Source organism: Ceratotherium simum, chromosome 32 (assembly GCF_057802395.1).
Source record: "Ceratotherium simum simum isolate JZ-2026a chromosome 32, ASM5780239v1, whole genome shotgun sequence".
Lineage (NCBI taxonomy): Eukaryota > Metazoa > Chordata > Mammalia > Perissodactyla > Rhinocerotidae > Ceratotherium > Ceratotherium simum.
Window position 1 is genome coordinate 28,443,957 of NC_141931.1, and position 15,379 is coordinate 28,459,335.

At 37.8% G+C, this 15,379-nt stretch overlaps 1 protein-coding gene across 1 annotated transcript in view; it reads left to right on the forward strand.

The window, feature by feature from the left end:
- The window catches only part of LOC101406189 (aldo-keto reductase family 1 member C23-like protein), a 58,804-nt gene extending 44,484 nt beyond the window's left edge, over nt 1–14,320 (forward strand). Inside the window, exons 8-9 of the mRNA XM_087420905.1 lie at nt 9,899–9,981; nt 14,278–14,320. Of these exons, the coding sequence (XP_087277031.1) occupies nt 9,899–9,981; nt 14,278–14,320 (126 nt within the window). The remainder of the gene's footprint in view (nt 1–9,898; nt 9,982–14,277) is intronic.
- Nucleotides 14,321–15,379: the final 1,059 nt, after the last annotated feature.

Genomic DNA, 15,379 nt, shown 5'->3' on the forward strand with positions numbered 1-15,379 from the left:
CCTCTTAATTAGAGAGCCTCCATTTCACCATCACTAACTTTGCACTAAGTGGCATGACAAGCAGTTGACTCTGGGGATTCAGAGTGGAATATCAGTATTATTATTTTAGTTATTTAACATATATTGAATGCTTACCAAGTATATTAATCACTTTTCACGTATTCTCTTTAATTCCTCAACAACTCTCCTAGGTAAACTATTATTCTTCTTATTTCTTACACATGAAAATCTAAGCCCAGGTTGCTCTTCTGGCACTCGTCTGCTGCCTCAGTCAGAGTCACTCTCCTCTTTGTCAGAAACTCTTAATGGGCAGTGGACACAGGAGGAAAGGACAAGTAACATGACTACTTCATAGCAGATTTGCTGTTTGTTTCTTAGGGCTGGAAGTATTTGCCAAAGTTTTCCATCATTGAAACCTTTTGTCATATCAGAAGCCATGATTATGGCAAGTGTTAAATATTAGAAAAGAAGACGTAGGAGCCATAAATTAACACTGCAGACAGAGTTGTGCTTCTCACCGAATGTATCGCGTTTTTCTTTTAATATAATTTTCTTTTTTTGTGTGTGTGAGGAAGATTAGCCCTGAGCTATGTCTGATGCCAATCCTCCTCCTTTTGCTGAGGAAGACTGTCCCTGGGCTAACATCTATGCCCATCTTCTTCTACTTTTTTTGTGAGGAAGATTAGCCCTGAGCTAACATCCGATGCCAATCCTCCTTTTTATTTTTTGCTGAGGAAGATTGGCCCTGGGCTAACATCCATGCCCATCTTCCTGTAGTTTATATGGGACGCAGCCACAGCACGACCTGAGAGCAGTGCATCCCTGAGCACCTGGATCTGAACCTGCAAACCCTGGGTCGCAATAGTGAGTGCATGCACTTAACTGCTATGACACTGGGCCTGTCCTATCACCAAATGTATTCTTTACATATCCATATGGTCAACAGCAACGCACTTGAAGGGTCAAACTCTGGTCACAGTGAGGTAGAAGCAGCTTTGGGTTTGCTTGGGAGAGACTGATTCCACATATGATGGGGACAAATATGCTGCATCTTGGTAGAGATGTGACATGAAATATCAATATGTAATAGCTTTCAGACAGGGCCAGAGCTTGCAATGACACAATTATCCATTGTATGCACCATTATAGCTTAAGCATAGAATATGTCTTATCTATGTTATATTCAACTTTTATTACTGTTGTTAAAGACAGAAAAGAACCACAGAGAATAGAACAAATAGTCAATGTTTCATGGGATCCTATAATGATAAATCCAACTCTCTGTAGCCTTAACATGTTAGTGCTGTCTGAGGGACTCGGAAAAGATATGGCAAACTCATACATACATAGAATGTTATCAGTCTCAGTGAAGATGAATTGTTGCTTCTGTCCCCAGTTAGATGGAGAGTTTAATATAATCAACTCGCCACCCAGGGGCTGGCTTGTCTCCTCAAGGTGCGGTTCTTTACCAAGACTCAATGTCAGTCTCTGCTGCTGCTGACAGGTCAACCGTCTCAAAATAGTGATAGCTCAAACTACCTTGGTGAGAAGAAGCCCATGCAGTTGGCCTGTGCATCAGCTTAATCCTTTCCACCATGGCTATTCCATTCATGGACCCATTGTGTAAGAACTGGAGGGGTCAAATATAGAGGCTAAGTATCATCTAGTGGACAAGACATCCTCTTTACCTGATTGTTGAGAACCTCTCCTGAAGACTCTGGTGGTGACAGAAATCTCCCAGGCGCAGATGTAGATCCTCACAGTTGGAAGTCTGGGTCAGTGTACACGGATATGTTGAGTGCCAAGCAGATATAGGTAGAGTGACAACTGTGTCTGTCACAATAATGGACTCCATATAGTAAATTTCTCATTTAATCCTCTGAATCTCCCTGAAAATTAATATTGTCTCTTTAATCCAATTAGTACACTATATATTTTTTAAAATTTTTTCAGCTTTATTGAAGTATAATTGACAAATAAAATTCTAATATGATTGAAGTGTATGACATGATGATTTGATGTATGTACACCTTATGAAAAGATTCCCAGATCAAGTTTAAGACTTCCATCATTTCACATGTTTGCCTTTTTTTCTTCTGGTGAGAATAGGTAAATTCTATTTTCTTAGCCAACTTCAATTTACAGTGTTATCAACTATAGTTACCATGTTATATATTAAATATCAGACTTTAATTGTTTTATAGGTGAAAGTTTGTACCATTTTAACAACGTCTCTCTTCTCCCTCAACCCCTAGCCCCCAGCAACCACTTTTCTACTCTCTGTTTCTATGAACTCGAATTTTTTTTCAGATCACACTATACAGTATTTGTCTTTCTCTCTATGGCTTATTTCACCTAGTATAATACCTTGCAGTTTCATCCACATTATTGTTGTGACAGATTTTCTTTTTATTTCAAAGCTGAATAATATTGTATTGTATATATGTGTATATATATATATACCACATAATCTTTATCCATTCATTGATCAATGGACACACAGTTGATTTCACACTTTGGTTGTTGGGAATAATGCTGAAATGAACATAAGAGTACAGATATCTCTTTGAGATGCAAATTTTTCTTTCTCTAGAAAATACCCAGAAGTGCAAGTGCTTGATTATATGGTAATTTATCTTTAATTTGAGGCCACTCCACACTGTTTTCCTTAGTATCTGCACCAATTTACGTTCCCAGAAACAGTGCACAAGAGTTCCCTTTTCTCCACATCCTTGTCATCATATGTTATCTCGTCTTCTTTTCTAAATTATTTTATTGAGGTCTTATTGGCTCATAACATTGTGTAATTTCAGGTTTATATTATTATATATCAGTTTCTGTACAGACTGCTTTGTGTTAACCACCAATAGTCTAGTTTATCCGTCACAATGTGTGTGCCCCTTTACTTCTTTTGCTTTCCCTCCACGCTTTTCCCCTCTGGTAACCACTAATCTGTTCTCTTTGTCTGTGTGTTTGTTTCTCTTTCACCTATGAGTGAAATCATACGCTGTTTGTCTTTCTCTGTCTTGCTTATTTCACTTAGCATAACACCCTCAAGGGCTAACAATGTTGTTGCAAATGGTACAATTTTGTTTTTTTTGTGGCTGAATAGTATTCTGTTGTATATATATATATATACTGCATTTTCTTTATCCATTCATCTGTTAATGGACACTTGAGTTGCTTCCATGTTATCTCTTGTCTTTTTCATAATAGCCATCCTAATAGGTGGGAGGTGATATCTCATTGTGGTTTTGCTTTGCATTTCCCTAACGATTAGTGATGTTGAGCACGTTTTCAGGTACCCATTGGCCATTTGTATGTCTTTTTGGAAAAATGTCTATTCAAGTCCTTTGACTATTTTTAAGTTAGGCTATTTATCTTTTTGCTATTGAGTTGTGCTTGTTCCTTGTATATTTAGGATATTAATCCTTTATCAGATATATAGTTTGCAAATATTTTCTCCCATTCCATATGTTGCCATTTAATTTTGTTGATGATTTCTTTTGCTGTACAGGAGCTTTTTATTTTGATGTAGTCCCACTTGTTTATTTTTGCATTTATTAGCTTTGCTTTGGTTTCAAATCCATAATATGATTGCCAGGACCAAAGCGAAGAAGTTTCCCCCTATGTATTCTTTTAAGAGTTTTAAGCAGGTCTCTTTTGTTAATGGTTAAATCTCCAGGGCTTCAGAGTCTAGCATAATGTGAGGAGCACAGGAGGCACTTAATAAATACTTGTTGCATAAATGTTGAATGAGAGCACTTAATGAGTGAAGGATAAAAAAAACAGTCATGAATGACTTTAAGAGCCCCGTTGGTTGTGAACTGGATAGATGATTGGTATTATAGATTCATTTCCAATTCTAAGCCAAAAATATCTGTATCTGTATCTATACCTGTATCTATCTATATCTATATCTTTAGAAGTTTTCTCCAAGTGTCAAAAGTATTCCTGTTAGTTACCTCCTTACGATGAATTCTTTTTTGAGTGAGACTTGATTTCCCATGTTCTATGGTGAGGCAGATTTCATGAATTTATTTCGGATTAGAGATTGTATTGGATTTTAGTCTGTGCCCCCAGAGGACAGGTTTTTTATCAAGGCTTACACCATCAAACAGTGGAACAGAAGACATGGATAAACAGCTGGTGAAAAGGCCCTGAACGAATCAAATTGCTTCTCTCTGAGTCAGGTGGAGTTCCAACCCTCCTTTTTCATATTTTATAGATTCCTAGAGCAAAGCTGGAGAGGCCACTACAGTGGTAATTGATGTACATTTCTGTCACATCGATGTGACATATGTATATCAAAATGATGAGGACATGTGCAAGGCCCCCTGAGAGAAGATGGTGGATCACACCGTGAAGAGAGAGGACATATTCCACACTAATAAGGTGCTGTGTGCAGAGTGACAAGAGGTTGCTGTCAGAACAGTTATGTTATTTTGAAAAAAAAAAAAAAACAACTTTGGTTTCGCTTTGAATAATTTATTTACCTCCTAACATTACAGAGGCCCATTATGGAAAAACAGAAAACATAAAAGGCTTTCATTGCTCTGAAATGTGTTAAGGGTGGGACCCAGTTGCTCAACCTCTCTGTATATCAGTCAGCATTCATATCTGAAACCCAAATAATGATACTTTTATTCTATATCTGTTGCATGGATTGACTGGGCCACTGTGGAGTGAGTCCACTCCTTTTACCCTTCAGTAGAGTCTCTCAGGACATAACCAAGTGAGGCTGACATGTTATTCAGAAAAGGCGGCCAGTCTAGGAAATACTTTTTTCAAGTCAGCATTGGGATTGGAGAAAAGTGTAAAATTTTCTGAGGTGGAAAACCCTGCTTCCAATGTCAAGACAGCTGAGGTCTCCTCAAAATGATCCTACCTATAGCAACATCAATGATCACGTGGTCTTAGAGTGTGGGTTGCTCACTCTAAGCAGAATTGTTTCCAGGCATTTATTATATAAGACAGTAAGTTCCATTTCCCCTTACCTGACATCTTTTTACTTTCCCTCCAGAGATGACTTTTTTAATCCTTGAAACACTTAGGGTGCTTTTCCTAACCCATCTAAATATTATTCACAGTTTTTATATAGTCACTCAAATAAATCTTAGAGAGTAAATGAGGAGAGATTGGTGTCAGAAAAGCCAAAGAAGTGGAATGAACATGTTTGTGTGAGCCATAGGATGGATCCTCCTGAAGTGCAGCCAGTGCACAGAGGGATAGAGAGAGTTATTGGATTTAGTGACATAGACTTCAGGAAAACCTCCCAGGAACAGTTACGGAGAGGCCAGAGAAAATGTCAGAGAGAAAAACAAAGGAGAAGAAAGTCGGGAAATTGAGAAATCATAATTAAAAGAAATCATTTTTAAAGGTAACACCCAGCACTACCAATTTTCAATACTGTGACATTATAATATTATATACCTTTTTTGCAATACAGTTTGAAAATTATGCAAGAAACCATTCAAATATTTATACTCCTTGTCTTAATTATTTCACATTTAGAAATATATTTGTAGAAAATAATTCAAAATATGTTAACGTGTGTCCCTCCCTTTCTCCCCTTCTCCTCCTCCTCCTTCTCTTGCTCTCTCCTTCAACTGATTTGTGAAAGAAACTAAGCCCTTTTTCCTTTAACTTTTTCCATGGAATTGATGTTACTGATGGATCCCTGTGAAACAGTATGACATGATACTCTGTCTTTGTGCCCCTGTAAACTGGAGGTTACAGCTAGGAGTTGATCATATGTATATGTTACTGTGAATTCATGAACATTAAGAAATATGATGTTTTCCCATGCAATGTAGTTACTGTACTTATTGATGATCAAATTGCTACCACTTTATTACCTCTTCAGCTGAGCTCTTGAGTCCTTTGACATGCCTCATTGTCTTTCCTATCTTCTTCACCTTGTAGAGTGTAAGATGTTCTAGGCTCAATTTGTAGCTTTTTGCCCAGACCTGGAATTAGCCATTTTTTTAAGGAATCTTGGTTTTTTTCCATAGGAAATGGCATTTAGAGGCCACATCCTAGGTGTATGAGTCTTTAGTCATTTTAAACAGTAACAAAAAAATAAAAAAAAAATTCTATCATTTCTGAAAACCAATAACATTTGAATGGATTTCAGAAGGTGCATGGGAAAAAGTATCATTCTGAAACATATAGTATATATATTCATTTAATGTTACATATTCCTTCAAAGGACTTTTCAAATTTGCATGTTATTGGCTCACGTCTTCTGATACCTTTTGGTCTTGGCAACTCACAGGTGGAATGTCACCCTTACCTCAACTAGAGCAACCTGCTGGAGTTCTGCAAGTCTGAGAACATTGTTATAGTTGCCTACAGTGCCCTGGGGTCCCAGAGAGACCCAAATTGTAATGAGAATATCAGAGTGAACCTATATCAGTAACTATTAATGAAGAAACCCTTTTTAAAAATTGTTTTAAATTTTATTATGGAAAGTTTCAAGCATAAAAAAATGAAAACAACCATATAGTGATCAATGGATGAATAGATAAAGAGGATGTGATATATATACAGAATGGAATACTGCTTAGCCATAAAAAGATGGAATCTTGCCATTCGAGGCAACATAGATGGACCTTGAGGGTATTATGCTAAGCAAAATAAGTCAGATGAAGAAAGACAATTACCATATGATTTCACTTATGAGTGAAAGACAAAACAAAAACAGTAAACAAACACATACTTATAGAGGTTAGATTGGTGGTTACCAGAGGGGAAGGGGGGCGGGAGCATGGCTAAAGGGGTAATAGGAGACATGTATACAGTGAAAGATGGTCTTTGGGTGGTGAACATGATGTAGTTTACACAGAAAAGAAAGCATAATGATGTACGTCTGAAATTTAAGTAATTTATAAACCAATAAACGTGATAAAAATATGGTATAGTGAATTCCCAAGTATCATCCCTGGGCTTCAACTGTCACCAACATTCTTCCATTCTTTTTTGCTTCATACGTCCACCTACTACAAACACCATTCTAAATATTATTTTTGAAGGGATTTAATGGTAAAATTTATACAACTTGTCATGCATAAATCTTAGCTTTCCAATGTCACAAATGGATGTACTGTATAACCTGCCCTCTATCATGATGCAGAAACTTGCTACCTTTCAACAACGTTCTTTTGCTTTCCCTTCCAGACAATCCTGCCTCACTCCAAGGCAACCATCTTTCTGATTTCTTTTTTCAACTTAGATTAGCTTGCCTTTTTCTAGTACTTCATATATAAAGGACATCACAGAGTATATACTCTTTTGTGTCTGGCTTTTCTGGCTCAACATAACATCTGTGAGATTTACCCACGTTGTTGCAGGTATCTAGTTCAATCCTTTTTACTAGTGAACAACATTCCGTCACATGGACATAAACACCACAAGCTGTTTCTCTATTAACATGTTGTTGCAAATATTAGTTGTTTCCAGTTTGGTACAATTTTAAATGAATCTCTACAACTGTTCATGAAACTCTTTTTTAATCATACAATATTGTACCTACTTCTCACAATTACCTGGGGAATTTGGGGATAAGGATGCTTTAGGTGTTCAGAACTGCACCCTTCAAATAAAGTTTTTTGATTTTTATTTTCAGGGTGGAAAGGGATAGTTCATATCTCTTGGATGAGCCGATCTTGGGTGCCATTGCCAAAAAACACAATCGAAACTCATGCCAGGTCGCCCAGCACTACCAGCTGCAATGGAGTTTGGTGCTCCTGACCAAGAGCTCCAGTGAAAAGAGAATCAAAGAGAACTTCCAGGGAAGTAGAGGCTGGAAAGTCTCTCCAGAGTGAGGAATGGATGCCGTATTGGGGGCCATCTCTCTTGACTTTCAGCACCCACCCGTGTTCATTCATTTCATTCATCTTTCTCTAGGTGCAATGGAAGCAACTAGAAAGAGTGTAAAGAGTGAGCACTGGCCTCAGAGTCCTAAGTTTTATGCCCTCTAGGCTTGGGTTTGCCACTTTCATAGTTGTGTGACACTGAGCACAGTTCATCTCTGTTTTTTAATCAGTTGTCATATTCCTTCCATGCACTAAAGAATTTTTAAAACCCTTGTTCCTCTTCTTCAACTTCTCAGGCTGATGAACCCTTATTTGTATGTCAATATCAAACTGAATAACATTAACCACATTGTTAATCCATTGGGACACCCCAGCACAGCTGTTGACCACCACACCTAAAGGCATGGCTCTATTAGTTAGTTTTTCTCTATTAAAGTCAAATTGTTTGTTTATATGTCACTGTGCTCTCTAACCATGAGGCCCTAAATGCTGTGACTCCCCCTAGGTTATCTTTTACCACCTTTTCCCCAGCAGTGATGCTGGCAGGTAGGGAGAAAGATACATAAGTTTATAAACTGACCAAATTAACAAACAAACGAGTAAAGATGTTCCATAAATTCTCCCTCACACATCTCCTGATGCCTTAGATTAATCAGTGGCCTTCAACTTATTTTGTTGTGAACCTCACAGGATTGCAAAAAATTACTTAAGCTCTGTCTCATTTTAATTTGACAGCTCAAAATTTCATCATGTGTACAATATCTGCAAAAGATGACCTTTGGAACATATTATTTATAAAGTATTTGCTCTAAAACTTTGAAGCTTAGCATTAGTTCATTAAATTTTTGAAAATACTGAATACAGAAATCTAAATATCTTTGTTAAATCAATAAGAAAAGAAACCCACATTTTATTTTCCAATTCAACTCAACATTTTTTTTTTTTTTTTGGTGAGGGAGATTGGCTCTGAACTAATACTATGCCTGTCTTCCTCTATTTTGTATGTAGGATACCTCCACAGCATGGCTTGATGAGCAGTGCATGAGTCCATGCCTGGGATTTAAACCTGTGAAGCCTGGGGTGCTGAAGCAGAGCACTCAAACTTAAAGGTTATACCACTGGGCCAGCTCCAACAACTCAGCATTTTAATACATATCCCTATGACAATCAAATCATTTCTGGAATATATTTTTAAGATGAATGACAGGTGGATAGGTAGATGACAGATAGATAGATAGGTAGATAGATAGATAGATAGATACATAGATACATAGATAGAAAAAAGATAAGGTACTGAGTTTTCCATAAAGTTGTCACTGGAATGAAATAATGTGCTTCCTGTTTTCATATTTCTTACCAAAGATCTGTCTGCTTTGCTATTAATAGACACTCCATTAAGGACTGTGTATTGTCAAATAAAAACAAATGTGGACTTAAATAACAGAGACTTTATTCAAAAGGGAGAACTCTCTGAATGTACCATCTATAAGTGTCTTAAAGATCAATCATAACGAGTTTTCTTTATAGGGAAGTGTAAACACCCCTTTAAAGAGAACAGTGTTTGGGGATTGGGATGAGCTGGAGGTATGCTTCAAGAGTTGTTCAAGGAATGCTTTTTCTGGAGGGTAGCAGATTCTTGGAGAAGATGTCACAAGGGGTTGCTCTTCCTTTCAATGTTTGCTTAAGTTCAAGTCTGTCAAAATCTAGGGGCTGGTGGGGAAGGAAAAACCTGACCAAAGTTTTATCAAATCAGCAGGTATTTTTTCCAGGTAATCCAACCGTCCCTTTGGAAAAAGGAAAATTTTTTTTTTTATCACAAGAAATTCACTTGAAAAGATTTGCGGTTGATGAGTTGTGAGCCTTTCTTTTGTGAAGAGGAGAGAGAAGGAGAGGATGTGGGTAAGGAGAGGTGGAGAACCCAGGCAGAAGAGTTCTCAGGCCACTACACCTGGAAGCTGATGACAGGGAGGGCTTCCCTGGACACTCTCCTTGCCTTTGTCCAGCTGAAAAATCTTTAAATTCCCTGGTAGAAGCCAGTTGACTTAAGAGAAAGCTTAATATTATTCTCTCCTTTGTTTCAGGTTTTTGACTTTGAATTGACTCCAGAAGACATGAAGGCATTTGATGGTCTCAACAGAAATTTCCATTTTGAAAAATTACTATTGTAATTGACTTGTAGATTGCTTTCACAGTTTATTTTCTGTAGCATGCAGGCTAGGAGAAGAACTAAGTTTCCCTAAATCAGGAAGACAGGCCTGATTGCTTGTGTAGGAGTAAAACAGGAGCTTCCTGTAGACTCAGAACAGAGGCGACTTCAGGGCTCAGTCTCTGACCCAAAAGAAACATGAGTGGACCCAGGACAGACCATAAGTAAAATGTACAGAGTTTGCATCATGGTGATTTCACTACTTTATGCCTCTAATCTCTGTGTCTGTTGAGCTTCCTCACAGAGCTGACTTACCCATTCAATGCAGAAGGCACAGAGCCTACAACCCACTAACTTTTATGGGCCTATGGAATGTTTCATCTTTAATTCTTTTTAAAATCAGAAGAAAAAGTGATTATATTAATAATGCCTATGTAATAATGAATATGGCCTCGTTTCTATGCATTTTTATCCTGATATGACAGTAAAGTGTAGCATTAATATTTTTATGGAGGAGTGGGCCCGTGAAGGCAAATACGTATAGGCCCTTTGAAAGGCATACCATGGCCCTGCTTCCATTTCTTCTCCTAAGTATCCAGTGGCATTTATCCTTAATGGGGCATTCCTGTTCCAATACGCCATCCATTTCTTCCTAATTTATCTCTTCATTGGCTTATTTTCTCATCATACCTTCCATTTCCTCAGCCATGTGATCTTATTAAATTGAATTATAAATGGATCGTTAAATTAATTGACCGTAACATTAGTGACTGATGTGTCCTCAGTGGCACACACTTAGATTGCTCCAGACTTACTCCAGGGTGACCTTGTCCATCAGCAGACTATCCCTTGGGAACCTCCACCTCCTTTGACTGTGGTTTGTTCACAAATATAGCATTCCACTTGTTCAGTTGCTGCAAGAGTATCTCAGGATGATTAGAAAGAAGACTCATCTAACCGAGAAGTTTGGAAGAGAGTTTAGAGATAAGAGGAATAAAATTTGAGTTATAGGATAGAGATTCAGTTCCAAAAGAAAGATCTCAAAACTCTCCTTCTTGTTTGTAAAACTATATCATGTTTCTGAGAAATTAACTTTTCTATTCCCAAAGGTTTTTATGTGTAAGCCTATGATCCCCTTCATTAGGCTGTGAATGCCTAGGCTCACTCCTCTTTGTGGTCTTATGTCAACAGCACTGCTCCTGGCTCATAGAATTGCTGAGAATGCACTCTTCAATGAAATTGAACTGAAAAGTAGGAATTTAAAATAGAAAAGAAGACAATGGAAAAAAAAGAAAACAAGAGTAAATATTGATGATTGAATAACAAGTATTCTCGCAAATTTGAGAAAACAGTAATCTCATTTTTTATGACTATGTAGGTGTACATGTTGTGTCCTAAATAGATTAGAAGTTCATTAATGGAGGGACCCTGGATTGTTGAGAGTGCTCAGAACACATTTGTTGAGAGAATGTGTGTAAAAGAGCAGCAAAGTCCTTACCATGGTCATTCTCTATGGCTGGGGACAAAAGCTACATCTGGGGTGAAAAGATCACAAATTTTAACATAGTTCTTACTTATAAATGAATACAAGTTCTAACCTAAATCATACTACATGTCACTTTGGCATTTATATTACATGGGAATGTTGGGGAATGGGGCATGCAGGTGGAGTTTGTACGTGGACAGGGAGCCTGCATGCATGTATGTTGGGAGAGAAGAAGGGACATGGTTGTAAATTTAGTTTTCAGCCCATCCTGACTGAATCCTCAGAAAAACCATCTATTTGATGGTGTGCAGACACAGTTAATACATTAATATGCCTCCTTCTCTTTCAATGCTATTGATAATCCTTCTTATCCATATACTGTGGAATATTGACCATGAGCTATCCACACGAGCTCTACCATAATTCCCTGCTTCTATGGATGTGGAGAGGATTTCTCTTCTTGGTGGAGTTGATTTAAAGCAGTGTCTCTAGTTTCAGGCTGCTGGCCTTTTTTTTTCTTTTTCATTTCTTTTTTGTTTCATTTTATGAAATAATAAAGGTTTCAAAATAAGGATGTTTGCTTTTCTTGGTTATTAACATAATACATATAAATTAGAAAAATCTTAAAAATGAAAGGGAAAAGATAGAGAATAAAAATAATGTAATAAGCTCACTTAAAAATTCTTGAGAGTACTGACTTCACCATCATGGTGGAGTGAGTCATTCTCTTTGTCTCTCCCCTCTAAGTTACACTAAATAGACATTCATCAACCAACATAGGATTCCCTACACAGCACAACAGGACACCTGGGAGAACCATGCACCCATACATCTGAAGGTGGGTGAATGGATACCCGGGAAGAAGCTGGACTTGGAAAGCACACCCCTCTCCCTCTCTGTTGGCAGTTATCCAAGTCACAGATCCTCACACAGCAGCTGGTGTGTCCATAAGATGAGGCGGGACAGTTCTGCCAGGAAACAAGTGCATTCAGAGTGGTAGCCTGGCCCAGGGGAATGCCCAACACATGTGGTGGCCCCCCCATCAGAATGATCCCCACTGAGTGGTGGCAGCTCAGCCTGTGAGATGGAGCCCCTCCTTCCCAGCACAGTAGCTCAATCGAACTTCCCACTAGTGCAGTGCTGACCCCCACATGAAAGAAAGCACCCCTCCCACCTAGTGCAGCAGCTCAGCCAGTCCCCTACACCTGCTGAGCAGAGGTAGCCAGCCCATGCAAAAGCAGAGCTGTTCTACCAGCACAACTTCCAGTACATGGGGTGGCATCAGAAAAACGGATCTTGCTCCCCCCAGCAGTGGTTCTTGGAATCTGTGACTTGATACTACCACAAATGCACCAGTAGAAGATCAATTCATCAAACACCATGAAGATTTACAGTAACTCTTCAGAGCAGAAGGAAAATGACAAGTCTCCAGACACCACTCTTTAAGTCACAGAAATTTACAATCTAAATGACAAAAAATTTAAAATAGTTGTCTTAAGGAAACTCAATGAGTTACAAGAAAACTCAGAGAGACAGTTCAATGGCTCAAGAATAAAATTAATGAACAAAAGGAATATTTCACCATAAAGATTGAAGCCCTTAAAAAAAGTATACAGAAATTCTGGATATGAAGAAGACAATTAATGAAATAGAAAATAATCTAGAAACCATAAAAAATAGAGCTGCCCTTATGGAGGAAGAATAAGTGACCTAAAATATAGAAATCTTGAAGTGCTTCATATGGAGGAAGAGAGAGAACTAAGATTAAAAAAAATGAAGAAATTCTTTGAGAAATATCCAGCTCAATTAGGAAAAGCAACATAAGAATTACAGGTATTACAGTGGGAGAAGAGCAGGCGAGAGGACCAGAGAGCTTATTCAAAGAAATAATAGCTGAGAACTTCCTAAACCTGGGAAAGGAACTGGACTTACTGGTACATGAAGAGTGTAGAACTCCTAATTACATCAATGCAAAAAGATCTTTTCTAAGGCATTTAATATTAAAATCGGCAAAGGTCAAAGGCAAAGAAAAAATATTAAGAGAAGCAAGGCAGAGGAAATGACCGAGCTTGTTTTCAAGCTCGCCACCCAAATACTAATTACAATCCATCACCACACATGTGCCTCATTATTCCTTTTGCTCTCCTACCTCCCCTCTGCCCCACCCCTCCCTCCCCTCCCCTCTGGTACCACCAATCCAATCTCTGTCTCTATGTGTTTGTTTGTTGTTGTTATTATCTACTACTTAATGAGTGAGGTCATACGATATTTGACATTCTCCCTCTGACATATTTCACTTTGCATAATACACTTAATGTCCGTATTATGGCACGATATATTTAAAGTGCTAAAAGGAAAAAATCTACAGCCAAGAATACTCTACCTGGCAAGGTTATCATTCAAAATGGAAGGAGAGATAAAAGGTTTCCCAGACAAGCAAAAGTTAAAGGAGTTTGTCACCAAGAAACCACTACTACAAGAAATGCTAAAGGGACTTATTTAAGGGGAAAATAGAAGACCACAAATAGGAAAAATTATCTATTTCCATGATAAGAGGGTAATGGATACAAATGCAAAGAAAAAAGGTTAGATAGGATATCAAAAAGGTAAAATGTGGGAGGAGAGGAGCTAAAGAGTAGAGCTTTCAGACAGAGGTCAAACTAAAGAGACCATCACCTTAATATAGATTGCTATATACGTGGGTTACTGTGTATGAACCCCATGGTAAATTTAGTTTTCAGCCCATCCTGACCGCATCCTCAGAGAAACCCTCTCTTTGCCGATGTGAAGACAGAGTTAATGCATTAATATCCCTCCTTCTCTTTCAGTGCTGTTGATCAGCCTTATTATCCATATTCTGAAGACTATTGACCCTGAGCTATCCACCACGAGCTCCACCAGAGTTTCCTGCTTCTAAGGATGTGGTGACGATTTCTGCACTTGGTGGAGGTGATTCAAAGCAGCATCCCTAGTTTCAGGCTGCTGGCTTTTCTTTTCTTAGTTTTTTTTTTTGTAGTTTTCATTTCCTTTTTGTTCCATTTTATGAAAAAATAAGGACTTCAACATAAGTTTTTTTGCTTGCCTTATTGTTAAAATAATACATACAAGTTGCAGAAAATTTGGAAAACAAAAGAGAAAGTATAGAGAATAAAAGTAACTTGTTATGAGCCCATTTAAAAATTCTTGAACTTCTGGTGCATTTTCCTTCATGCTTTTCCTACAGAAATGTGGGTGTGTGTTTATTTGAAAGTTGATATTATCTTCAATATACAGATACTATATTTTTTTTACTTAACGTGTAAGTATTCTCTCAAGCTATCAAATATTATTAAAAGTTCCGGTGTTGTATTTTGCTTGTTGTAAAGCAATGCATTTTTTTCATTTAATTTCTTAATCATCTGCCTGTTTTGGCATTTCTTTAGTTCTTGTATATTTTGCAATTCATTCATTTATTCATTCAGCAAAAACTTTATTGAACATCCTTTATGTGCCAGGAATTGTTTTATCAATAAATAAAATAGACAAGAATTAAAATAAGAAACATCTTGAGTTTACAGCTAGTGGAGGAAGAAGACCATGAAGGAAATAAGGAGTACTGGGCTGTTGGAAATGGGAAAGTGCCTGTAGGGAGATAATTCTGCAGGGTCTCACATTTCTATGTGCCTGATAAGCAGAGGCACTGTGTATCCTTCATTTCACATTATTTTTTCGAGAAGTTTGTCTAGCAAACAATCTTGGAATGTAGAGACAGTGGTTCCCTTCAAAGACATGGGAGATGTGTCTGCTGTGTAGTAGTATAAAGAAAATATCTCCCTCCAGAGAAAGGGCAGGGATGCTCAAAGCCTGCTATAATCCATCTGAGTTCCCTAGACCCAGGTCTTCCTCCTGTAAGTCAACCTGCAAGTTCACCTGTCATGTGGGTCCCTTCAA